The sequence below is a fragment of the Strix aluco genome, chromosome W (assembly GCF_031877795.1).
Source record: "Strix aluco isolate bStrAlu1 chromosome W, bStrAlu1.hap1, whole genome shotgun sequence".
NCBI lineage: Eukaryota > Metazoa > Chordata > Aves > Strigiformes > Strigidae > Strix > Strix aluco.
The window spans coordinates 24,201,474-24,228,966 of record NC_133970.1 but is presented as its reverse complement, the minus strand read 5'-3'; the positions used below and the strand labels follow the sequence as shown (position 1 = coordinate 24,228,966).

Genomic DNA, 27,493 nt, shown 5'->3' with positions numbered 1-27,493 from the left:
TGGAGCCTGCTGGAACCAGCTGTATCCAGCACGGGGCAGACCCTGACCACTTCCTACAGAGGCCATCCCTGCAGCCCCCCCTCCCACTACTAAAACCTTGCGATATACACCTCATGAAACTCAATTTATGAGGCATATGTTCCTGGATTGAAATACTATGACCTCTCAGGATAGTTGTTGCCATTTTTAACAATAAAGGATACTTTTTCATTCAGAAAAATGTAAAATTATATTTGGCAGATATTTTTCTCTTAACCAGAACAGCTTCCTTTTGAGCCTTCATGGGAGAAAAAGCTGGATTTTTAAATGACAACTGTTTTTGTAGAGTGCACATATTTTTTTATTTTAAGATAGCCAGAAACCCAAAAACACTGAATACAACACAGGAAAATTTTAATGTAAGAAAAATGTATGTTTATGTGAAGAAAAATGTAAATGAATATGCACTATGCACACAAGTTCAAAGAAAAATGCACTTCCCACATAACTGAATTAAAAGAACATGATCTATGTACATTTACTGACTCAGTGCAAGATGCAACAACCCCATGCATGGCTACAGGCTTGGGGAGGTGTGGCTGGAGAGCTGTCTGGAAGAGAAGGATCTGGGGGTTCTAATTGACAAGCAGCTGAACATGAGCCAGCAGTGTGCCCAGGTGGCCAAGAAAGTCAACGGCATCCTGGCTTGTATCAGAAATAGTGTGACCAGCAGAAGTAGGGAGGTGATAGTCCCCCTGTACTCTGCACCGGTGAAGCCACACCTGGAGTATTGTGTCCAGTTTTGGGCACCTCAATACGAGAGAGATCTCGAGGTGCTGGAGCGAGTGCAGAGGAGGGCAACGAAGCTGGTGAAGGGCCTGGAGAACAGATCCTGTGAGGAGTGATTGAAGGAGCTGGGACTGTTTAGTTTGAGGAGGAGAAGGCTGAGGGGAGACCTCATCACTCTCTACAGCTACCTGAAAGGACATTGTAGAGAGGTTGGTGCTGGTCTCTTATCACAGGTGATTAGTGACAGAACAAGAGGGAATGGCTTTAAACTGCAACAGGGGAGGTTTAGACTGGACATTAGGAAAAAATTTTTCACAGAAAGAGGGGTCAGACAGTGGAATAGGCTGCCCAGGGAGGGGGTGGAGTCACCATCCCTGGATGTGTTAAAGGGTCATTTAGATGAGATGTTGGGGGATATGGTGTAGGGGAGAACTTTGTAGAGTAGGGCTGATGGTTGGACTCGATGATCCCAAGGGTCTTTTCCAACCTGAATGATTCTGTGAAATGTGCTTCTTAAATCCTCCAATAATGAAATATGAGTATTTTAACCTATAACCATATTATTCTTCCTGGCAGATGAGGAGTTCTTTTTTTCATCCAGGAACCCATTTGCCAATCTTTTTTATGTAAATACTGATTTATGTGGATAACTATCCTCAAAATATCTTACCTATCCTGAATTTTATTTATAGAACATCTTATTTATAGAACATTTTATTTTAGAAAGTTGTATTTCCTTTTCTTATCATAGATTGTCCACAGAAGGAGAATTTATCTACTGTTTATATACTTGCACTGAATATCAAATATCTAAATATTTTTTCTACATTTATTCTATTTAAAAGAAGAAATTCCTACCCTTGGGAAGGTTCCTAGAATTTTCTTGAGTCCAATATATGCTGTCTATAATAGAGTAACAACCAACTTTAGATTTTATTTTCTTCAAGAATTCAAGTTTTATCTGGAAATCAGAATTAATTAAGGATATGTTGGATTAGATATTTTTCTAAAACTCAGTACCTCTTTTACTTTTTCAGGTTGGTAACTCTATTTGAAATGAAAATTATCCTCTCTTGCTTATGTTTCCTATAAACATAAAATAAAACTTAAAAATAAGAGTAAAAATTAGTATCTATGATATAATGATAACAAGCATATATAAATCTTGACTGTGTTTTCTGTGTTGATCTGCTGCAAACTCATTCTTGAAAGACAAAGGTGTAAAAGGAGTAAGAAAATAAAATGTTCTCTGCTTTAGATTGTAATATCATTTTAGTGTCTTGATATCCTGACTGCCATGCTGCCTTCTGTGACCACCCAGGGACTGCAAAATGCTGGTTAAAAAACAGTGTGGTAATTTATGTAGAGGTAGGGCCAAGATACAAGAATCATTTTACAATCTCTGTCCTGTGTTATGTTGAATTCTAACAGCTCCTTAAAATTTCTGAATCTCTTAGGAGATAAATCTAAATAATGCAAGGAGCACCTTAGTTTTTCTCAGGCTTGCTAATCATAGAAACATCTCTTAGTAAGCAAATGATTTATCATAAGTGCAGAAGATTCCTCCTTTTGGGCTATTTGCTATGCTAAAATCCTTAGTTTAAATCTAGTCTACTGTAAATACAGTAATTTTACATCTGAAATTTTTCTACAGCTTAGGAAGGGTGTGTGTCTTTACAGGTGCAAAAGGAATAATGCACTCCAATGCCAAATCCACACCTGGAATAAATTCATATAGCTTAACTGAAAGTCAATTTGCACTATATGACAAACCAGCCTGAGAAGTACACAGAAATACTGAAGAGCTTATATCTGTAATACTGTTCTATATAGTTAGGAGTGGAAATAAATGTAGTTACAGAAATAAAAACAGCAACAGAGGGAGAATCATCCACACTCTTTTTTTCAAATGTGTCCTTTATATATATATATATAAAAATGTATTTATTTTGCAGAAAAGAACCATACTTGTACTATACTTGGCAAAATAATCAGGAAAAAAAAAGGAAAACAATGTCATTAAAAAATGCATGCAAACAAATATCAGTGACTATACTGACGAAATATTCCCAGTATTTTGACCTGTAAAAGAAACTCAGTATTTGTACAGACTTGGAAGGAAAGCAAAAGAGCTTGTAAGAGATGCGTGCAGAAGAATTGCTGTAGGTTCACTTTTTTTAAATTGCAGTTATTATCCATCAAAGCATGTTTACTAACCAAAGCATGTTCTTCCTTGTCTTACATTTATCAAATGTTACTTCTACAATGAAATAATGTTTTTTCTAAATATTATAAGATTTTATTATTGTGCTTACATGTTCATTCCAGGCATCCCCGGGCTACCTAAAGCATTCAGCGGGGGTCTCATTGCACCTCCATAGTTCTGCAATGATAACCAAGGGTCAGACTACCACAAAACAAAAAAAAACAAAACCAAAGAGGAGGGGGAAAGAAAGGACAGCAGGTTAATGATATCCCTACATAACTACTGACTAGATAGGCCAATGTAATTCATTCTCTCAGGAGTTTCCATTGTTGACTTAAAAAAAATAATAGTTATCCCCAAGGAAAAAGAATTACATGTACTACTCAAACAATATAAACACACTAAGAATACTTAAAATGTCAGTTGCTTCAGGAAGAATTATTTACACATATAGAGATCAAGTCAGTGGCCAGTGTTGGGCAGGTTTTATAATGTATTCAACTTTTATACCAAGGGAGCTCAATCAAAATAAGAAATCTGGACTGTTCTGAGATATCTACATTATAAAATTTAAATAAAATTATTTTATTTAGGTTTTGTTAATGAACAGTGTATCAATAAATGCTTGTGCAAAATTACAGCACATGATATCACTTTTATAACATATAAAATAGCCATTACATTTATCTTCTAATCAGTCTATTCTAATAAATCTAAGGTAACTAATATGAAAAGTATTTAATATGATAATGAATGTCATAACAATGCCAATAAACATATTGCCCAAGGCCTATAAAATCAGAGTTTGTGCTTTGATAATATTATGTCAAAAACCTAGCAACAGTACTATTTATATGAAAAACTAAATTATATCTATTTTATTTAAATGAATGCAGAGCAATCTATCTCACCTCACAAGTATAATTCACTCTCTAATCTCTGTTAGTCCTGCTAAATTTTTCTGATATTCCAAAGGAATGGATAATAGCATATTCTCTGAAATGAACAGATGTACTCTTTGAAGGGGGGGGAGGGGGGGGATGATTTACTTAAAAAAAAATCCTAAATCATTGTTGCTATTTTCCAGTACTCAAACTAATACACTCTACTTATACTGTAAACTACATTATTATACTATAAATTATATGACTCAAGTTTATGGGCGTTCTCTGTATTGGTCAGATTCACAAATCCATATCAAAATGAAGTCATGAAGACCTGGGAGAAATCCAACAATGAGATTCAAAGTATTGGTCTGGTGCTGTACATACACTGAATGATATGAAACATACCAGTTACCTAGAACTGATCTAAAACTACAAGAGGATGTTCTATTGCTGCAAACAAAAAACCTACCCTTATAATTTCCTTCATTATTAGAAACTCCCAACAGTGTCCCATAGATAGCTGGTTTTCAATAATAGGTCCGAAGCCTGCAAGCTGATGTCTTCTAAATTCAACTGTACCATCTGAAAATAGCATTATTCATAGTGGCTAGTTATTAAGCACTACTTGTTCCTGCCTTTTTTTGTAGTGCTGGCAGACTGATTGGTGCACATGCTCAGGTGAAAGTCAGCCAGATTAACTCAAACCACCTGTTTAACCTGAGTTGTCCTAGATATTTTTGCCTGACATAGGTTAGAGGATGCTCACAGTAACAACTCTGTCAGAACTGTAGGGCAGTAACTGGTAGGTAGCCAAAGCAGCTACATCATACAAAGCACATCCATACAAAGCACAGTAACATCTTCAGTTGGTGCTACTGGATCTGGAAAAGGATGAAGTCTTACTGTAACAAAGCAGTAGTTCTGTATCTATTTTATTTCATTTTCACATCTTAATTTGGAGAGCTGAGCCAATCTCCCTATTTGGTCTGTCTGGTATCTCCCCTCTACTTTAGTTCAAGAATCATTTGTGTGGACCTGGGTTAAAGATCTTTATGGAATCCTGCAGGGCTAGAAGAATTCTACTCGAATGTACTTCTTGGTCATAAAATATTTTCATTAAGGCTACTGATATATAGGTTCCTTCAGCTACAGTTATGCTCTCTGCAGAAGTTATTGCCCTAATTTGTTCATTACAACTTTTTAATGAAAGTCACCATCACCACTGTTTATCTGGTGGTTGAGTTGTTCATAAAAGTGGTCCCTAACTTCTGGTGGTCAAAATGAGCCAGATTAGCCAAGATTTATTTTTTAAATATTTAAGATAACCCAATTGGTTTTGACTAGAATGCATTAGGGAGCATGTGAGAAGCTTACCAGCAGAGGGGACTTGGAATAAGTAGCTAGTCACAGATTGTAGGTAGCAGCCTGTTCAGATGGCATAACTGCAGCTTGAAAAAGCCTGAACCAAAGCCTTTGGAGCTTTTCAAAGACTCAAGCATTTACAACTATATACCACTTTTTGCTTCAAGTTATTTAGTTTGAAACAGTCTAGAATCATAAAATATAAAACTGAGGTAACTTTTCTGGTTTTGGAGGACTTAAGTCACACTATATATGTCTTTACACTGAAAACATTTTCTTATAGTCATGGTTTATATTGACATAAGTATATGACACAATCATATAGGCATCAAAGCATTTCTACTGGTAATAGTTTATATACATTGGGAAACAGACATATAAATGTTATACTTGATATACCAGCACGTTAAGGGTTTCCCATTTACTGCCTGTGCAGCAAGGCAGCAGGCTGATTCTTGCAATTCAAGGTTGCTTTGCTCCTTGAAAACAGAGCTAGAGATGCTTATGATTAATAAGGAGGAGAAACAGCAGCGTGAACTTCAAATTCTCTGGCACTCAACAAAAATCTAGATCATAGTGGATGAAGAAAAATCTTTAAAGAATATTTTTTGGATTTTTTACTACAAAGAGTTTGACTAACTTAATTGTATTAGATTAATTCTTTCCTCCTAAACAATGCAATCAATTAGGTTTGGAGGATAAGGTAACACCTACTCAGTCCTTGAGCTCCTTTACAAATCTTAGCCTTTAGTTATACACTGTCTGGAGGACAAACATAAATTTTCTGAAATAAGCAAGTTATTTAAGTAAGTTTTAATTTCAACTGTTAATTGAAATAACTTATTCTTGAATTTGAGGCTTTGTACAGCTACAACTCAGAATTAATTCTATAAAAGAGATAAAATTTATTTTAAAATGGGATTAGAAGAACAGGTCCTGGCACATTCTATCTTCAACTCACAGAAAGCCAGAGTAATATAGTATAAGTACAGATCCTATCAATAAAAAGAGATATATATCCATGGAAGGTACCTGTGGTCCTAAAGGAACCATTCCTCTTGGAGGAGTCATTCTCTGCATTGGCCCACCCATGTTTGGATGCCCTGGAAAGAAAATTATGCAACTTGAAAAGCTATGCAATATACAAGCACCTTCTAAAACAACTTTAACAAATAATCCCTTCGTTTAACAAAGAGCTTACAAAGTTGCAGTAAGATTTGAAACATAAAGAAAAAGACACAAGTTTGAGATCATAGTACTTCTGAACATTTCAAATAATCATTTCACACTTCACCTTGCTGCCGTGTTGGATCCATCCCGCTAGGCAATAATGGTTGACTTCCTGGGACACCTCCAAGTGCCTGCAGACATAGAAACAGTATTGAAAGGAGATAGTACACTATAATTTGTGTTAAACATACAATACAGGCACTTTGTTTTTAATTCTCAGATGTTTTTTCCGAATCAAGAGCAACCTGGAAGAGTTAACTCTCCTAAATGCCTAAAACCCTGATTATGGATTTGTACAAACAAAATCTTGAGCTTCCATGGAATTATGCATAAATAATCTCCAAAATATACTCTTGCCTATTTTTTTAACCTGAGAACATTACCTAGTAATTTATCCTAAGCTTAAATTTTTACAGTTTTCCTTTTTAACCATTATTTGAACATCTTCCTTTAAGAGGCCAGAATGTGAAGATTGTGATCTTCTCTGAGAATGAGTCATAAATGAGCCAACTTCACAGCATTTAAAGGATAAATTATGGCTGTGATGTGATTGATATTTTAGCTTCCACTCTGCCTTACTCATGAAGGACATCAATGCTAAAATAAGTTTATTATCCATCTGCAGAAGAGTAGTACAAGAGTCACAAAACTTGCTCCTAAATCTTGCCTTCAAGCATGAAGATATATTGTGTTGTTACTTCACCTCTGGTCCAAATTAAACTTTATTTTTAAATCCCCAGTTTTTATCTGCCCTTTGAGTTTATAGCAACCTTTAGGCTTAAGGCTAATTTCTACAGTCTCTTACCTATAGTTTAGTCAACTAGAAAAATGTTATAAATGGATCTTTGTAGCTGATCCATAAAGTGCTATTTAACATTTCAGAACAACAACATATTTTCAGTAAAAATGTATCTGGAGTAAATAAATCTGGTATTATGAAAGTAATCTACTGAGGGAACGGTTCAGTTACTCTTGACTTGGAAATATTGTGGTAGTTTGGGATATATACAAAGGGGAACCATCTGCAAATACTCCAAGGTTTATTTCCCCAAGAGGTAGGAAATACAAAATTAAGATCCACATTTTTACCTCATTTTAACACCTACTCAAAAGGTATTCTATTGTAGTATTTATGGAATATATATTAATCTGAGACTACATAATTTAAATCAGTTTTATATTTACTTCAGTGGCTCCAAGTCAGGACAATATGCAAGAACAACACATGAAATACACAGAGAAGTGCCAAATACTAGTGAAGCAGGAACTGTTCATTTCTGTCAGAGATGATAGGTGATAAATAAGGGCAAGGAGGGAGGAACCGCTGTAAGCCCATTTGACTGAAGATTTAACTCATGAAGTGATTAGTGTGGATAGTTATATAAGAGACTGCAGTTCCTTTCCAGTGTATCATATTACTTTTCAAGAAAACTGCACAGCACAATGCATTGCCAAGAGCAAATGCTCTTGTAGGACTAGATGAACAAGTACTAGAGGCACTTTAGGTGCATTAGTGTGATGCTCAGTATACGCTAACTTTCCTTGCTAAAAAGCTTAAAACTAGCTCAGATATCCTTACACAGCACTGCACCATGCTGTGTATGCATGCCCTTTGTTACACTTTCTTGCATAAGAAATATAACCCCTACTGCAATGCATTAAGGGATAGAACTATAGTTACAGTGGGAACTTTAACTGCCTTACTGATTTTTACTGACTTTTATGTAATCAAAATTTCAACATTAAAGCTGCATTACAATAGTTTATTACTTCCACATACAGCCCATATATACTGTAACTTACAGTATAGCAGCATTGCCAAAAGCAGTAATTCATGAATGCAGTACAATGTAAATGAACTGCAAGAGCTGTAATTCACTAAGATTATGTTACAGCTCTAATCTGAAAATAATTTAATGTACAGACAAAAATAGCTGAAAAATAGTTCTGAAACTAAAACTGCAGGTTAGTAGCACTTTTATAGCATTTACCACATCCAGTTTTTACCTGTCAGTATTTATACAATTCAGAAACGTAGAAAGAGAAATTTAAAAAGTGAAAGCCAAATGCTTGTGTATTTTTATTATTATTATTTAAAGGTGCAAAAAGCAGGAAGATATCTGATACTGAGCTACAGTATATCTAAAACAAATATTTAACTAAAGCCCTAATATTGCACTCTTATATCATCCCTTGATGATCACTTCAGGACTGTTAAATCACCTATTTCCCTTGTGAGAAAGTAGCTATGCTATAGATAACTTAACCTGATCTCAAGCATCATCAAGAGGAACATATGAAGGAGTCTTGCAACCTGAAGTGTCCAGCTCAATAAAATTTAAACTTCAACTTTCTGGCAATGTTGTGCCAGTGCTCAAGATCATTTTGTTGACACTGTGCCATACAGACATAAACAATAGCCAGAACTGAGGTTGGAGCAGAAGAGTCTCCTCATCAAGCTGTGACCACAAGAAAAGCAGTCCTGGAAGTCTAAGCTGCACAAAACCCCCCTATTCCAGATATCCTATCAACCTTTCCCAATCTTTTCATTTATTCAGTTTCACTTTCAGAGCTCAACTGATAATTTCCATCTGCTTATCTCTAACTTTTCATCTGCTAACTGCTGTGTTCTCCTCATCTATCTACACTAAGGAGAACAAAAATGTAAAAATTTGTAAAAATGCGAAAGTTATCTGCTTCTAGAAGCATCTTTTCACAGATAGTCCAATAAAGGTCTCTGCCGAAAAACAGCAGCTCATTACTCATTCTGTAAGAGGCACAGTGTACTTTATGATATCTTTACCTCACCAATAATCTCCATAACTGCAAAGTAAAAATACTTTACACATCTAACAAGGAATAGGAAGGAGTGATGCATTTTATGTATAATTAAGTAAAAAATTCTCAGTGCTAACTGCTTAATGTGGTTAGGAAAGTTTACAGAATATAATAACCATGGAGACATTCTGCTGCCTTCTCAGAGGAGACAGCACTGATTGGCTAAGGTTAATGAAGCACACTGCACAAGACAACTATATTCTCCCTCTGTAGACAGGCTTAATGCACAATAAATTTTGAGGTGTAGACACTAATTAAGCATAGGAAAGTGAGCTGAGAGTGGTGTGTCTTATCATACACCCTATCAAAATAGCCATTTAATGGTCAGACAAAATGGGGTAGAGAGAAACTAAGTGAGTTTTGTATGTCAGAGAAATTCATAGCCAACAAGAGAACATTCCCTGTTCTCAATACTGCACCATGCCACTGGAACACAAATGTGCATCAGTGATAAATTCTTACCTGATTGGGTATTCTTAAAGGTGGCCTTGGACCTCCAGGGTATCGAGGGGACATGAAAGGCTATGGAAAAAAATGTAGTGCTGAATAATTCAAGTTAGCTTGTAAATACTGTGTTGAGTCATTGGGTATACGGCTTGTGTCATGCGCAAACCTCAGGAATCCAGCTTACATGCTTCCACAGAACATACAGTACATTATTCTGCAATGTTTATCTATAACTAAATAAATTTAAAGATTCTTAGTGTATCTATCTACTCAGATACATTTTTTTAAAATATAAAATTTTGCTACAGCTATTGTGAAGGCAGATATAAATAACTTAATGCATCAACTATGAAGAATACGAAACCATTTAGATCATATAATCACACATCTAATTTTTTGACTGGATAAGGGGAAATACAAAAGAAAAATGTTCTTGGAAGACTCAAGAGGTAAATAACAGCATAATAATTAGCAAATACTTTCCCTTAACTTTTTTATAATAACACAGTAAAATACAATACAAGATTTAACCTGCGAGGGCATGGATTTCAAGTTTATGTCATAAATATCTAGAACTTTGGTGGTGATGGATCTAGAGATTTTGGTGGTGGTGAACCATATTATCTCAGTATTGTACTCCTTCCATCCCTCCATACATAGCACCATGCTCATTACAACTGTTCCTCTCTCAAAACCAAATATCCACTCAGTTATCATACCATCCTGCACTCTGTGAGATTCTAGTGGCTCTTTGCTACTACTATACTACTTTGTAGCCTAGAAAAAAGTTCAATCCCTTAAACTAGGTCCAGAAATAAATGATAAACAAATGGTAGCATCAGCAAATAGCTTTAACATCTCTACATGTTCCATCTTAAAGTGGGACAGCAATCTAGAAATCTAAAAAGCAGGGATATTAGTGGCAGCTTCAAGATCTACAGAAAAAGGACATAAACATCTGACTAAACATATGATGAAGAGTATTATTTTGGCAAGCAAACATACCTATAGTTCCAGAAGAAAATGAAGACTAAATGTACACTTTGACTGTGAATACAGGGACAAAACAGACTGTTTCCTTTAAGAGCTTGAGGGGAAAAAAACCTTTCCATGAGGTTTCCTCTCAAACCTTCTACTAATACACTAGCATCTTCTCTCCTGTGCCTAAATTGCTGGGCACTAGGAAAGCAAAAATGCCATAAAACTTTATATTATGAAACAGAAGTTCACTTCCATTCATGAAACTGCCTAGCAGTCACAGGAGAAATGAGAGATATAAAAGAAAGGAGTCTCATAGAACTTCCCAAGAGAAATCTCTTATGACAAATGAGCTATTGCAGAAACACACTCTTTGGGATCTCTTGGAAATAAAACAAACGTACTTAACCAGAAACCATCTCCTCTGCTATAGCTAAGGAACACAAACAGGTCACTAAAACTCTAGGGTCAACATAATTGCTTCATGAATGAATTGTCAGCTATCATCATTATGAGTAACACATGCAAAAATATTAGTAATAACTAGCAACATAATTATGTTACTAATAATTAGTAACATTTTTCACGATCTGCAGAAAAAAAATAACTGAACCTTTCACATGTCAAAATCAGATGAAAGTTGTAATAGTAAACTACATAAACACATGTTCCAAAAAGATACTAGAAAGAAATTTAAAATACAGAGGGTTTATAACCTGGAGCAATAAAACTAGGGGGGAGATCGGCGGGGGGGCATTGGTTGGTTGTGTTTTCATTTGCATCACTTGTCTTTCTTGGGCTTTATTTCTCTCTCTTTGTTTTTTCCTTTTCATTACAATTTTTTTATTATTATTATTTTATTTTATTTCAATTATTAAACTGTTTTTATCTCAACCCATGAGTTTTCTCACTTCTACCCTTCCAATTCTCTTCCCCCCATCCTCCTGGGAGGGGGGATGAGCAAACAGCTGTGTGGTGCTTAATTGTTGGCTGGGGTTAAACCACAACAATTAGTAAAAAGAGCCTCTGAAATTACGTGCTATAAAAGATGGAGCCTTCTTCTTTATGCCCTCTATCTGATGGTGAGATTCTATGATAAAAAGAGAGAAAAAAGGGTTGTGTGTGTGGTGAAGGTTATAAATGTGATCCTTGTGAAGCAGTAAGAGTGGGAGGAAATCAGAATCTAAACAGTTTCCTTAAAGGTCAACTAATTGCATGCTATGGAGTGCAGCACACTAGTGTACTTGATTTAATATATTCAGAAAACAGTACTTTATGTTTATTTACAGTCATACATCTCATAAAAGGGATGTCAGCAATATCTCTCAAGACAACCATATTTTAACATAGTATTACATTATATTATTATATAATAGTGCATAAGTCACAGAATGTCTACTCTTTCAACTTTTATATTTCCTTTCAAGAAGGATGGAACTCATTTTATCACCTTTAATTCTAGCTACATCTCCTCTCTTCCAAATGGGTTTACAGTTCTATTCAGTTTATAAAAATACTAAAAAAATTAGCAACATATTTTTGTACAGAATCAAAAGCTTATAAAAAGTGCTTTTCATCCTCATGTCAATGCTGCAGAAAATGTAAGAGTACAAAGTTCTGAAACAGATCCTCCCGCTGCATTAAGCAGAGGTTTGCTCATACAAAATCAAAATTTTACTTTTCAAAATATGACTTATTTTGTTTTCAAACTGGAAAAAATGGTAATGCCCTGGAAAATCAGGAAACTACATCAGTCTGAGAGATATTGGTATTGTTTAACTTTAGTCATGTAATTTAGTGGAAGGAATTGGGTATCTTCATTCCTTGTACAAACAACCACCCCTCAGCAGACAATTCATAACAGCTTTAAAGGGATACTGGAGGATTTTTTCTTCCTTATCTTTCTTACTGTTGGATGCTTGTTCAAATTAGCAATTTGGGACAATGTTCTGTGACTGCAAAGGGGCTGACATAGAGGATCATGTACCCAGCAGATCCCTGTCCAGTAGAATAGTTTCTAGGAGACTAACACATGTGAGCTAGATTAAAGTGACTGCAAGGACTGAGTGAACCTGTAAATGGGCTGGTTTCACTCCATACTTAGAATCAGAAGAGATGTAAAGGTGCCATCTGTACTTGTTTGGGAGGCTTCACTGATCCTTTACAAAAGGACAGACTTCTTATATCCTTTCCCATAAGCTTTAAAAAAACATTTTCTTTTTATATATAAATAGCTCACTATTTCTGTTTTGAAATGCAAAGAGATGTATGTTGGTACTGATTTTTAATTCACTAACTTATTTTAGTTATTTTCACTAAGAGCTATTTAAATTTAGTTTTTTTCTAGCTAATAGTAATGCTAGGCAGGAAAATAAATGGAAAAGTCCTTTTTGATCTGTCTTACTGTAATAAATGCTCTACTAGAGCATTAGGTCAGCTCTACTAAAGCATAACAAGGCTAAAAATAATATATTAGAATAATATGGATTGAGCTAATATAAGAATGAACAACTGCCACTAGATGTCATGACAGCCTTATATTACTTGGGTGGGTTGGATTTTGGGTGGGTTTTTTTGCCTTATGCAAGACCAATATGTAACATTTGTATTTCAAACATGCTGTCAACACATTATTTCCATGCCTATCCTAGTGTTTTTGACGATCAAAACTGGTGAATGAAGCAAACTACATGACAACTCCTTTACATTATATATGCACTTTAGAAATAAGGTTTAGAGGTTAGCTCAACTAGAACATATCTTAACAAATTTGCTATGAAACAGTAACACATTTTAAAGCATATGTGCAAAAGGTATAGTCAGTGGTAAATTTAATTTAAAAAATCTACCAAAGTAAAAAAGTGAATTGTGGGTTATGAACAATCTGCTTCCTCCAAATCTCAGTTGGCACTTGATGACTTAACTATTTAGCAGTGTCTCCCAGGTGAGTTAAGTACAATCTCAATGTTTTTATCCACCTGAGTGTCTTGGAAAAAAAAAAAAAAAAAAAAAGAAAGATTCTTTTATATAGATGTAGACATGGCAAACTTTTCGTCAGCCAGGTAATAAAAGAGGTGAAGATAACTGGGGTTTCATGAAACATGCATTTAAATGTTTCTCATAATTGCACTGCAAAATTAAGCAACCTGAGTCAAATTTTCTGCAGTGCAAATTGTCACTAGCTTGGAGAAATGGTGAGTGGTGAGTATCCCTGTCTGTCACACAGCAGACAGGGGTTCAATTCCCCAACAGGGAGCCACCAAAAAGGACTGTGGTAGGTGGACACCAGGTGCCCACCGAGCTGCTCTATCACTCCCCTCCTCAGCTGGACAGGGGAGAGAAATTACCATCATGGGCAAAACAGACTTGACTTGGGGAAATTAGTTTAATTTATTGCCAATCAAATCGGAGTAGGATAATGAGAAATAAAAACAAATCTTAAAAACACCTTCCCCCCACCCTTCCCTTCTTCCTGGGCTTAACTTTATTCCCAATTTTCTGTACCTCCTCCCCCTGAGCGGCACAGCGGGACAGGGATCACCTGTTGTCTCTGCTGCTCCTTCCTCCTCAGGGAGAGGACTCCTCACACTCTTCCCCTGCTCCAGCGTGGGGTCCCTCCAACGGGAGATGGTCCTCCATGAACTTCTCCAACGTGAGTCCTTCCCACGGGCTACAGTTCTTCAAGAACTGTTCCAGCGTGGGTCCCTTCCATGGTGTGCAGTCCTTCAGGAACAGACTGCTCCAGCTTGGGTCCCCCATGGGGTCACAAGTTCTGCCAGCAAACCTGCTCCATCCTGGGCTCCTCTCTCCACAGGGCCACAGGTCCTGCCAGGAGCCTGCTCCAGCATGAGCTTCCCATGGGGTCACAGGCTCCTTTGGGCATCCATCTGCTTCGGTGTGGGGTCCTTCCCGGGCTGCAGGTGCATATCTGCTCCACCGTGGACCTCCATGGGCTGCAGGGGGCCAGCCTGCCTCACCATGGTCTTCACCACAGGCTGCAGAGGAATCTCTGCTCTGGCACCTGAAGCACCTCCTCCCCCTCCTTCTTCACTGACCTTGGTGTCTGCAGGGCTGTTTCTCTCACATATTCTCACTCCTCTCTTTGGCTGCAGTTGTGCAGGGTCTTTTTTCCCACTTCATAAATACATTATCACAGAGGTGCTACCACCATCGCTGATGGGCTCGGCCTTGGCCAGTGGTGTGTCTGTCTTGGAGCCAGCTGGCATTGGCTCTATCGGACACAGGGGAAGCTTCTAGCAGCTTCTCACAGAAGCCACCCCTGTAGCCCCCTCACTACCAAAACCTTGCCATGCAAATCCAATATAACAATGAATTCCACTGGATGAGAACCTAGAACTATATTTACCTATGTTAAAACTGAAAAAAAAAATAACTAAAAGGCAAAGAAAATCCTATAAAACCAACACTTTTCACATTTTTTAAAAAAATTGAATATACTTCAATGAACACAAGCTCCAAAACTTTCCTCTGACCTTTGTTTATTTACTTAGTAAAGCTGATAATATAGACAAAGATCACAAAAAAATATTTTGTAAAAAGACAAATGTAATAAACCTCAATTTTTTTAGGCAATCTCAAGATCAATAAAGAGATAGATATAAATGAGACAGCACTGTACTACCTGAAGAGTTCTGGTATGTACCTGAATGTAACTTACACTTAAAATGGATGCACTGGCATGTATCATAGAATAGAGGTGTACCGGGAATTCAAAATTTCCATGACAAAACTTCTAAATGTTCAAGTAAATATTTTTTCATTCATACCATGATATGTAAGTAGAAAATATTAATTTCTTTTCATCTCATTGTCCTCAGGAAGAACAGAGTGAAGCTAGATACTTTGAAGATCTCACTAGGCCTAAATCTAACAGAACTTTCAAATCTAACACTTCTCTACTGTACAGAACTAACTGTTGTGAAAAAAGCTGTCCTCAGGCCAGAAACTGGAAATAAGATTGTTTGCTAAAATCTTAGCCTCTTTGAATTCTATGAACTAATCCCTTCTGATCACAACTGAATGAGTTTACTTCACCTTAGATTATTTCCATAGAATCATAGAATGGTTTGGGTTGGAAGGGAACTTTAAAGGTCATCTACTCCAACCCCCCTGCAATAAGCAGGGACATCTTTTAGATCAGGTTGCTCAAAGCCCCATACAAACTGGCCTTGAACACTTCCAGGGAGGGGGCATCCACAGTTTCTCTGGGCAACCTGTTCCAGTGCCTTACCACCCTCACAGTAAAGAATTTCTTTCTTATATCAAATCTGAATCTACCCTCTTTTGGTTTAAATCTGTTATCCCTTGTCCTGTCATTACAGGATGTGAGAGACGAGAAACCAGGCCTGCGAGAAACTAAGAAAAAGGCCTTGGTAAAAAGTCTCTCTTCATCTTTCTTATGAGCTCCTTTTATATATTGAAAGGCTGCAACAAGGTCTCCCTGATGCCTTCTCCAAGCTGAACCCCAACTATCTCAGCCTTTCTTCACAGGAGAGGTGTTCCAGCCCCCTGATCATTTCTGTGGCCTCCTCTGGACCTGCTCTAACAGATCTATGTCTTTTCTGTGCTGGGGACCCCAGAGCTGGATGCAATACTCCAGGTGGGGTCTCAATAGAGCTGAGTAGACGGGGAGAGTCACCTCCCTCAACCTGCTGGCCATGCTGCTTTTGATGCAGCCCAGGATATGATCAGCTTTCTGGGTGCAAGTGAACACTGCTGGCTCATGTCCAAGTTTTCATCCACCAGTATATCCCCAAGTCCTCCACAGGGCTGTTCTCAATCCATTCATCCCCCAGTCTGTATGAATATTGGGGATTGCCCTGACCCAGGTGCAGGACCTTGCACTTGGCCTTGTGGAACTTCATGCAGTTCACATGGGCCAACTCCTCAAGCCTGTCCAGTTCCCTCTGGATGGCATCCCATCCCTCAGATGTGTCAACTGCACCACTCAACTTGGTGTCATCTGCAAACTTGTTGAAGGTACACTCAATCCCACTGTCTATGTCATTGATGAAGATATTAAAAAGTATTGGTCCTAGTATGGGCCCTTGAGGGACGCTACTTGTTACTGGTTTCCACCTGGACATTGAGCTGTTGACTGTAACTCTTTGGACACAGCCATCCAGCCAATTCCTTATCCATCAAACAGTCCATCCATCAAACCCATATCTCTCCATTTTAGAGGCAAGAATGTTGTGAGGGACCATGTCAAAGGCCTTACAGAAGTCCAGGTAGATGACTCTTCCCTTATCCACCAACTCAGTCACTCCATCATAAAAGGCCACTAGATTAGTCAGGCACAATTTTCCCATTAGGGAAGTCACGTCGGCTGTCTCTCATCACCTCCCTGTCATCCATATGTCTTGACATGTCTTCCAGGAGGATCTGCTGCATGATCATGGCGGGCACAGAGGTGAGGCTGACTGGTCAGTAGTTCCCAGGGTCCTCCTTTTCACCCTTTTTAAAAATGGGTGTGATATTCCCTTTTCTCCAGTCACTGGGGACTTTGCCTGACTGCCACAACTTTTCAAATATGGTGGAGAGTGGCTTGGCAACTACATCAGCCAATTCCCTCAGGACCCTGGGATGTATCTCATCAGGTGCCATGGACTTGTGTATGATCAGGTTCCTCAGGTGGTCTCGAACATGATCTACGATGGGAGTGGCTTCCTTTACCCAGTCCCTGCATTGAAGTTCAGGGGCTTGAGAGATGTGGGAAGAGAGATTGCCAGTGAAAACGGAAGCAAAAGAGTGGTTTACAATTTTTTTTGTCTTCCTTTTCTGACCAATGTACCTGTAGAAGCCCTTCTTATGATTCTTCACATTCCTTGCCAAATTCAGCTCCAGCTGTGCCTTAGCTTTCCTGAGCCCACCCCTACACGTCTGGGCAGTGTCCATATATTCTTCCCAGGATACCTGTCCCTGCTTCCACTGCCTGTGCACTTCCTTCTTACGCTTTAGTTTGACTTGGAGGTCTTCACTCAGCTCTTCTGGTCTCCTGCCTTCCTTGCCTGATTTCTTACATGTGGGAATTGAGAGCTCTTGCGCTCTAAGAAAAATGTCCTTAAAGAGCTGCCAACTCTGTTCTGCTCCTTTATCCCTGAGGGCAGTTTCCCAGTGGGTCCCATCCACTAATTCCTTAAACAACTGAAAGTTCACTTTCCTAAGTTTTAGGGTCCTGACTATACTTCTCACATGGCCTATATCCCTCAAGACCATAAATTCCACCAGGGAATGATACAGCCAGTCTTGTCCTCTCCAGTACAATTCCTCTGTATTAGTGAGAAACAGGTCCAGTAATGCTTCTCCTTTGGTTGAGCTGTCTATCACCTGGATTAGGAAGTTATCCTCTATATACTCCACTTTTTGCCACTTTTCCAGCAGATGTCAGGGTGATTGAAGTCCCCCAGCAGGATCAGGGTCTGTGAACATTATGCTTCCTGTAGTTGAATTAAGAATGCTTCATCAACAGGCTTCCTTTGATCGGGCGGTCTGTAGTAAACACCAACCACAATGTTTCTTTTGTTGGCTTGGTCACTAATTTTCACCCATAAGCTCTCAACCTGTGCACTGCTGTTTTTCAAGGACAGCTTTGTGCAATCAATCAAATTTTTTTATGCAGAGGGCAACCCTCCTCCCTCCCCCATCTCTCCTTCCTTGCCTGTCCCTCCTGAACAGTTTATAGCCATCTATTGCAGCACTCCAGTTGTGTGATTCATCTCACCAAGTTTCAGTGATAGCAATCAGATCATAGCTTTCCAGTTGCACAGTGGCTTCCAGCTCCTCCTGCTTGTTACCCATGCTGTGTGCACTGGTATAGAGACACTTCAGTTGGACTGTTGACTGTCTCACCTTTTTGGCGGAACCTTTTTGGAGGGTTGGGGGGCATTCCTTGCTAATCTGCTAGGTGTGCTTATCCACCCTGTTGCTTGTGAGTATGCAAGTATCACAGCTTTGGACACCATCCTCCAAGTTCATTAGTTTAAAATGTGATTCATTAAGTCAGCCAATCTGCCAGCGAAGATTCTCCTTCTTCTTCTAGATAGGTGGATCGCATCTCTCCCCAGTAATCTGTATTCATTAAGGACATCCCATGACTGTAGAAACCAAAGCCCTGGCGATGACACCACCCACAAAGCCAGGTGTTGATCTCCATGATGCATCAACTTCTGCCCGTACCCCTATCTCTAACTGGCAAGATAGAGAAGATCACTGGGGTCCCTGTCCCCTTCATTTGTGCCCCCAGGGCTCTGAAGTCCTGCTTGATCTTCCACCAGTTATGCTTTACCATGTCATTGGTGTTTACATGGAAAAGAAATAGGGGATAGTAGTCTGTGCTTTTTACCAGTTGTGGCAGTTTCTCTATGACATCCTGGATCTTGGCTCCTGGCAAGCAGCAAACTTCCCTTGACTGTATATCAGGCTGGCAGATGGGTGCCTCGGTGCCTCTCAGCAGAGTCACTCACTACTAGTGCTCACTGCTTCCTTTTGCAGATTTTAGTGTGTGCAACTGGTGCAGTTTTTCTCTGTGAGTCTTGCTCATTGGCTTCATCCACTGCTAAGATTTTGCATCTGTTGCTGGTTGGTACATATGAGGAAATGGAGTGAAGCAATATCCTGTTCCCACAGGTCACCAGAGACCATGGTGCCTCCTTCTCCAAGGTGCTGTCTGTTTGCTGTTGATGCTCTTTGTCTGGTAGTTCTTGGAGGTCAGTGCCACAGGGCCCTTCTTGCAAAGTCTTGAATAATACTCCCATCTATTTCTTGTTCACCCTCCTTAATACAGCACGGCCTGCTGACTTGCTCCTGTAGCTCCTCCACCGACTACCTGAGTGGTTACACCAGAGCACACCTCGCACATGTGGAGCTTCCACCCTCCTCCACCCAGGAGTGTGGGGTACAGTATTTGCAGCCCTCTACCTGGACATCAGCTTCCCTGATAGGAAGCTCTGTCTGGGGGGGTGCCTCCACTTGTCCCAGGCTAGCCTGGCTACGTAGATGGTTTCCAGCTGCTTCAGAGCACAGCTATCACCTGATCTCTGCCACCATGCTTCCAATGATCTCAAAGCACTGCTTAATATGCCTTTCTAATTCCCTGGAGGCCTCCAGCTGCTGGGTAGGCTTGCACAGCCACCAGCTAGCTGGGGAAGCTATCGGTGCTGCAGCCTAAGACTGCTAGTGAGCAGAACAGGCAGCAGCCCGACAGCTGGTAAGAGTGTACCGCCCTTCTGCGCAAACTGCTGCACAGCTCCCCTTAGGCACTGCTCCCTGTTTGCACAAGCAATCTACGACGCTATGCCCTGGTCGCTGACACTCCCTAGCGGTTTGAACTAGCCGTGGGGACCGCCAGCACCGCCTAACTCTCTCCTTCCCCTCTCGCGAGACGTGTCTCCTGCCGGTCGGTCCCTCCACACACACAAGGGTGCCGGGGGCCCAGAAACCCCCTCAGACACCTCCTGGGGACCTCACAAGCCTCTCACTCTTCTCAGCACACGGCAACAACTGCTGCTGCTGTTCTATTAGAACCTTGTGTAAAACTTTGCAGATATCATATGCATCCTCTAATATCTAGACTTTAAGGTAAATAATTGTTACATTCTTATTTCACTCCTACTGCACTCCTACTATTTCAGTATCAGATAGGGCTGCAAAAATAGGGATGAAGGCTAGGTCATGTTGATCTCTGTGGACAGGCATACCAAGACATTTACAAATTACTAACTCTGATGCTTAAAAAGATTACAGAAAATGTCCTAAATTATTTTATTAACATAGTATCTTAGTGCTTTCCTCACATTCTAACTCCATATACAGCACAGATCATCAATGTAATGAATATGGTTGTATTGAGTGCAGATGGCAAGGTTTTGGTAGCAGGGGGGTTGCAGGGATGGCCTCTGTGGAAGAGGTCAGGGGCTGCCCTGTGCCAGACAGCTAGTTCCAGCCAGCTCTGCAACAGCCCCACTTCAGGCCACAGCTGAGCCCATCAGTGGAGCTGGTGGTGCCTCCATGAAAACATTTAAGAATGCTGGACAGAGACAGAAGGAGGGGAAAAAAGAGCAAGAAACAGCAGAGGGAACACCAAAGTCAAAGAAGGAGGGGGAGGAGGTACTCCATGGCACCACAGCCCATGGAAGAACCCACACTCAAACAGATTTTCCTGACAGGAACTGAGACTGGAAGCAAGATTATTTTAGATGTGAATTTCAGACATATATACAGTCATCCTTATGGAATCTAAGATAGTTTTATCATTTCTACTGCCAAAGCATTTCCATTATCTTTAAAAAGGATTTTCTCTTATGACATTCTTTTTTATTTGTGGAAAAACAAGAAAAAAAGAGAAATGAAATTACTCATCTTGGATTACCCAGGAGCAATGTATCTAATTTAGGAATGAACTGCACACATGGTTTTAAGATACAGTCTAGCACTCTGATTTCCAACCATTAGCTTTCTCTGAGGCTCCTTATCTAAGAAAGGAACTTTCAGATGTGCTGACTCTCCAGAAATCCCAGTCATTGAACTGCATTTGACCCACCATTACAGCCAGATACAAAGTCAACTCTAAAATTTGTTTAGGTTCTTCTATTTGGGATTTAAGAGCTTCATATCACAAAACTATTCTCTCTTCCAGTAGTCCCACACATTGAGTTTTGCATCAAATGAAGCAGGAGCAGATTCAATTAGTGTTTAACACCAATTTATTTCCAGAGTATAACCTATCCTATATGCTGAAAGAAGGCATGGTCCTGTGGATAAAAAAACCTGTAGTTCTGAAATTAAAAGTTATATTAAAATACATACTGTACTGGTGTAAGGAACTGAGGAATTAATGCCTCAAACATTCATCGACACAGAAAACCTCAAGGACAAATTGTGGCCTTTGTGATTAGTCTAAGGAATGAATTATCTGCCTAGGGAAGCACGGGGTGTATTGAAGGGTGCATGGCTCTGCTCCCTTGCAGTTGTATAGCCACATTCCTTAGATAAGCCTCAAAGGGAGGACACATAGACTGAGTAAACCATATGTTCAGGTTAAGGCCTACACCTTAATTTATGAATATAGCCTCAAAGAAGAGGTAAAAGATTGATAAGAAAGATAAACAACTGACACCAGATGGAGCTAATGACTGGATAATTGCCCAAGAAACAAGAACTGAGGAAAAGGTAAAGGTGGTAGGGGGAGATCGCGACCACTGACTCTATTGGACAAAAGGGTTAATGTACCCCATTCCCCCCCAACACATGCACAGAACCCATGCTCCACCTTTTCCCCATCTCTCATGGAAATGAGTTCGTGGAATACCTGCCTCTCTTTGTCTAGCATGCTAATCAGCTGATAAAATGAACTTAAAAGGCGACAGAAAACTTTGCCGTGTGCACCCACCACCCAAGATTACCGGACCTGAGACAACGCTGGATCCAGGGGTGGTGATCCGGATTTCTTTGACTCTCTTTCTCTCCTTTCTTTTTCTTTCCTTTTCCTTTCTTTTCTTGCTTATAGATTTATAAGAGATCACATTGCTTATTATCCCTTTCCAAGTTTAAGTTGTTTGTACCGCAAGTAAAGCATTTTAACCGGTCGTTTGGTGTTGTTTCACCTTAATTTAACCCGAGGGGATCACAGAACCGCAACTCTCTGAGCTCCCAGTTCGGGTTGTGACAACTGGGTCTGGCTGAGATGGAGTTAACTTTCTTCATAGAAGCTGGTATGGTGCTGTGCTTTGCATTTGTGGCTACACCAGTGTTGATAACACAACAATGTTTTGGCTATTGCTGAACAGTGCTTGCACAGCATCAAGGCCTTCTCTGTTTCTCACTGCCCCCTCAGCGAGTAGGGTGGGGGATGTAGTGGTCCTGACCAGAAGACCATTTTGCATCGAGGAGTTAGGGATGCATGTAATGAAGGGAAGTTGCTGCAAGTATACTTGAAATTACAAGACCTTCTGACCTTGTTAATGTATAGAAACCAGTAAAGTAGGACGTTTAGTTTTAACGTTAACCATCACTTGTGTTCTACTAGCTTTTATTTTTCCTGTATTTTACTGCAATGTATATAATTTTATTTATATTTTTTCCTAACTACCCTCTGTAGTCATTACCCACCTGTAAAATGTTTTGAAACCTGTAACTCCTTGCCTAGTGAAGATAAGACAGACCTTGGACAGTCTGAAAAACTCTCCGAGTACATCCCTAATAGCAGGAACCTAAAAAACAAGTGCCTAAGAAGACGCCAGTGTCAAGATAAGTGAATAAAGCTGGTCTAAACTAACCTCCTTGGAACAAACAGGAGCTGAAGGACGGATGAGGTCACTCTATGACCATATATGGACACAGGAAACCTAAAGTTCACTAACGGACAGTGTGAGAAAGGCTGTGTGGACCCCTAAGGAGGGGAGAGGACCCTCACTCTATTTTTACTACGCATGCTCAGACTATGTAAATGAATTCTGAGAACCCATTAGCATAAGACTGCCTTTTCTAAGAAATCTGATGCATATGTATGCTTTTTGTGTATATTAGCCAGAGTGTTTTGTTAGTAAGTGTGGCACTTGTGGTGGAGCGATCCCCAGTGCTGCCCAGAGCTGCGAATAAAGAATACCTGCTTAACAGTTATACTCAATTCTGACTGTTGAGTGAAGCTCTTTGTTTCAGTAACAGTTAATCTGAGCAGGCCCAGGCCTGTGCTGCGCTATGCTAGCACTAATATCATTGCTGTTCTACAGTCATTTTCACAAGCAGTATTTGTTTTACTTGTCATTATCCTTGTACTATTATTATTCATAGCAAGTAGCTTATGTATAAGAGACGTTCTATTACCTGAACTGCTTACTAATAGAATCTGTAACTTCTAATATATTTAAGAAAGGTAAACTGCATGTGGATCAAGGGGTGGAATGTAGTGATCCTGACCGGGAGACCACTGTTCATCGAGGAGCTAGTGATCCACATAACAGTTAACCTGGGTAGGCCCAGGCCTGTGCTGCGCTGCACATACAGCGTGGCCTTCAGTTCTGTGTTGTGCTGCACAAATCCCTTGGCCGCAGGATAAACTCGGCCAGATCATTGTAACAGAGGAGCCTGCGGGCAGCTCCCGCTTGGTACCCGCGATTACCCTACCTGCATGGCCTTGCCTTTATCTAAAAGTCCAGCAAAGAGTTCCCATGAGAACATCCTTTAGGAATAGAGTTGTTTTCTTGTAAGAAAAAGCCTATAATAGCTGTAATGACCTAAATGTGGGAGTCTCCTCTATGGAGACAGGGTCTGCACAGCATGCTGCATGTGGGTCACAGTCCTGTTCAATGCTACACTGCTCAGGGTTCCCAGCATCTAAAGGAGCATAAGATTATCTATTCTTTTCTCTTCTTATAATGTTAACTCTAATAAATAGCATTTAGAATGTTACATTACAGAGTCTGAGTGCCTTTCTTGATGGGATCATCATGGACCAGCACATCCCAGTGCAAAACAGGGGTATGTAAGAAGCTGGGAGGGAACACAACCTGGACAGCTGATCCAGATTGACCAAAGGGATATTCCATACTATATGACGTTGTGCTCAGCAATAAAAGGTCAGGGAAAGAAGGAGGAAGCAGAGATGTTTGTAGTTATGGCATTTGTCATCCCAAATAACTCTTAACATTTGCTGAGGCCCTGCTTTCCTGGCCATGGCTAAACATCTGATTGCAGATGGGAAACAGTGTATTAATTCCCTTTTTTGCTTTCCTTACACACACAGCTTTTACTTTCCCTAATAAACTGTCATTATCTCAAGCATGAATCTTCTTGTCTTCCTTCTGTTTTCTCCCTGTCCCACAGGAGAGGGGAGTGAGTGAGAGGCTGTGTGGGTGTTTGGCTGTTGGCCAGGGTCAACCGTGGCAGGTGCATCCGCCCAGTGAAAACAGAGCTTCCTGATTGTTGAAACGTGGCAGCTTTTGGCTGTCTTTGTTTTCAGGGTCTCACGGTAGCTGAGACCTTTGACCAATGGGAGCCGCTATTGACTACAGGTCAGATTCGGCCTGGGTATAAACGGAGTCCCCTGGGGGAGCCATTTTGAGCTCGTCCCCTGGAGCTGCACGCTGCGGTCAGAGGACTCTCCCCTTGGGTTCGGGACGCTGCCCAAGGAAACTCCTCGAGGTACTTTGGGTCGGGACGCTGCCCTGAGCAGGTCCTCGAGGTTGAGAGCCCTCACTTGTCAGGTGAGTGATAGAGCGTTTTGGGTTGTCGTTAAACCCTAGGTAGTGAAGTTTTGTTTACGTTTGGGGTTGTCGTTAAACCCCTAGGCTGTGAAGCTTTGTTTTATGTTTCGGGTTCTCGTTAAACCCACGAAGTGAAGTTTTCGTTTGGGGTTGTCGTTAAACCCCTGGGGTGTGAGGCTTTGTTTTATGTTTCAGGTTCCCGTTAAACCCCAGGAAGTGAAGTTTTCGTTTGGGGTTGTTGTTAAACCCCCGGGGAGTGGGGCTTTGTAAAGTATTTCAGGTTATTGTTAAACCCCAGAAAGTTATTCTGTTCTCCTCTTGCGGACATCCGGATCTGTAATCTACGGAGAGCTGACTGGTGGTTTTATGAAAAAAAATAAATCTATTTATTTTTTTTAAACTGGTGGTGGGTTGCTTATTTGGAAGCCTCCGTAACATCAACTCACCACATTTAGCAAAGCTTCCAGTGTTTGACTATAGGAGAGATCACTCTGTGTGTACTAGTGTACTGGATTATTTTTCTTTTATAAAAAATCAAGGACAGAACTAACAGCAGTGGGCAGCAGTTCCAGTGAAACTGGAATTCATGTAAGGTTTCTTGGTTCCTAGCACAGTCCCTACCTAATTTTCACCTTCCTCTGAATTGTCTGATGAGAAGCAACTACTGTAGCAAGAGGATACATTTTGCTTGTGTCCTAGTTAGTCATTTGTACCACACATTGAAATCAAGTTCCAGTGCAAAACTAAACTAAGAGCTAGTACTGATGAAAAATGAAATTATTTTATATTCACCTAGCAATTCAGAGTTAGCAAAGTAGAGATGGAAGATAGTGGTTGTTGAGAGCTGTATCTTAAACCAATCCATATATTTTCATGAATGCATCAAAAGGCAGCTTTATCATTCCAGGATGTTCTTCCAAATAAATTGTAGTTTGCAAAATATTGAACTGTTACGATGTTTTTGTAATGGAAAGTCTTAGTAAACTAAATACAGTCTTAGTGAACTATATATAGATATAAGTACCATTCTACTACTATTTCTATAATCTTCCCACTCTAAACCCCAGAATTTTTCACTTTCATAATGTAGGAGTGAATTTCAGGTCCAAGTGTAAATGCTTATCCCTCAGTGAAAGAAGACTGCTAATTCATAGCAAAGGAACTGGACTTCCTCAGTATTCAGGCTAAGACAGGTGAACATATTTTCTGTGGTTTGGTTTACTCTTGTGATGAGTCAGAATCAGTGGAGTTGCAGAAGAGTATATGGAAACTGATTTACTAGTCAAAGATGTACTGGAAAGACAGCATCTATTAAGAAAGTAGGATGTTTTGCCCATTTTGTCTTTCTCATTTGTCTTTTCACCTACTTTTTAAGAAACAGATGATGTCCCTCAATTTTCAAGGTCCACATTATAGGGCTGATGTCTGCCAATATATTTTCTTGTTCTCAGATAAACTGATATCGGTAAGATTCAGCTCTGAAGGCATTACAATGAGATATTAACTGCTTCTTGACAATAGACACTCATCCCAACACCACAACACATTATCATGGACTGTCTGTACATATTTCCTTTATACACACCTTATAGTTTCCATACACTGATATAACTGACATAATTTTGACTTAACTTCCTTTTGTCAGGATTGCTCCCATCCATATTAATATATTTGCTATCAAACTTACAGTTGGATTTGCTAACTAAAATGTTATTTCTTTATATATATTCTTAAACATTTAACTACAGAGAAAACTGTCTCTTGACAGCTGAAAAAAGTAGATTTCTAGCAACTAAAGCTACAAAGGACTCATTTAAGGTCTTGCATGTTATGGAGATAACAATGACAAGGACTCAGCAATTTTAAGAACAGGTGAATGGTAATCTCTGGAGGAGTCCAAACTAATTGGACTGTGTAGATCAGTTCTTGAAACCTGCCTTGCAGAAGATTCATCAGACATATTTTTGAGTTGATTATGACTCTAATGTTACAAAATGTTACAGTGAAAATAGATTTTTCTCAGTTTATTTTCAGTCCCAGGCCTTGGAAAAAGAACAGGCTGGCTGTGGGGTTTCAAATAAGACTGAATTCAGATACTGACAAACAAATCTTTTTCTTCTGAAATATGAAGCCAATACTGATCCTTTTTGGGGAAGGGAATGGAAGCTGTAGTGGAAGAGAAAAGGAAAGACTTTCCCCTATGGAGGAATCTTCAACAACACAGAAATTTTTCCTGTCTATTGGCCTCACATCTGCTAACTCCTGAAGATTTTGTGACTGACAACAATAAGATATTTTGTACTTGCACTTTCCATTCATGTATCAAATGTATTGATGGAGCGACTACATCAGTGGACAAGGGAAAAGCTACAGATGTCATCTATCTGGACTTCTGTAAGGCCTTTGACACGGTCCCCCACAACATCCTTCTCTCTAAATTGGAGAGACATGGATTTGATGGGTGGACTGTTTGGTGGATAAGGAATTGGTTGGATGGTTGCATCCAGAGAGGAGTGGTCAACAGCTCAGTGTCTGGATGGACATCAGTGATGAGT

At 39.6% G+C, this 27,493-nt stretch overlaps 2 protein-coding genes across 8 annotated transcripts in view; one reads left to right on the top strand and one right to left on the bottom strand.

Annotated features, from left to right (window-relative positions):
* Window positions 1-27,493, bottom strand: part of LOC141917788 (single-stranded DNA-binding protein 2-like) — a 294,301-nt gene that overhangs the window by 40,542 nt on the left and 226,266 nt on the right. For 5 of the 7 annotated variants that reach the window (XM_074811316.1, XM_074811311.1, XM_074811314.1 and 2 more), the window contains 4 exons: window positions 9,754-9,813; window positions 6,518-6,584; window positions 6,256-6,326; window positions 3,084-3,175 (listed from right to left, as the gene is read on the bottom strand). In XM_074811316.1, coding sequence (XP_074667417.1) covers window positions 3,084-3,175; window positions 6,256-6,326; window positions 6,518-6,584; window positions 9,754-9,813 — 290 coding nt within the window. The remainder of the gene's footprint in view (window positions 1-3,083; window positions 3,176-6,255; window positions 6,327-6,517; window positions 6,585-9,753; window positions 9,814-27,493) is intronic. The other 2 variants (XM_074811312.1, XM_074811315.1) reach the window with 1 other exon arrangement.
* The window catches only part of LOC141917790 (uncharacterized), a 318,604-nt gene that overhangs the window by 136,048 nt on the left and 155,063 nt on the right, over window positions 1-27,493 (top strand). The gene's annotated exons all lie outside the window — the stretch shown is intronic.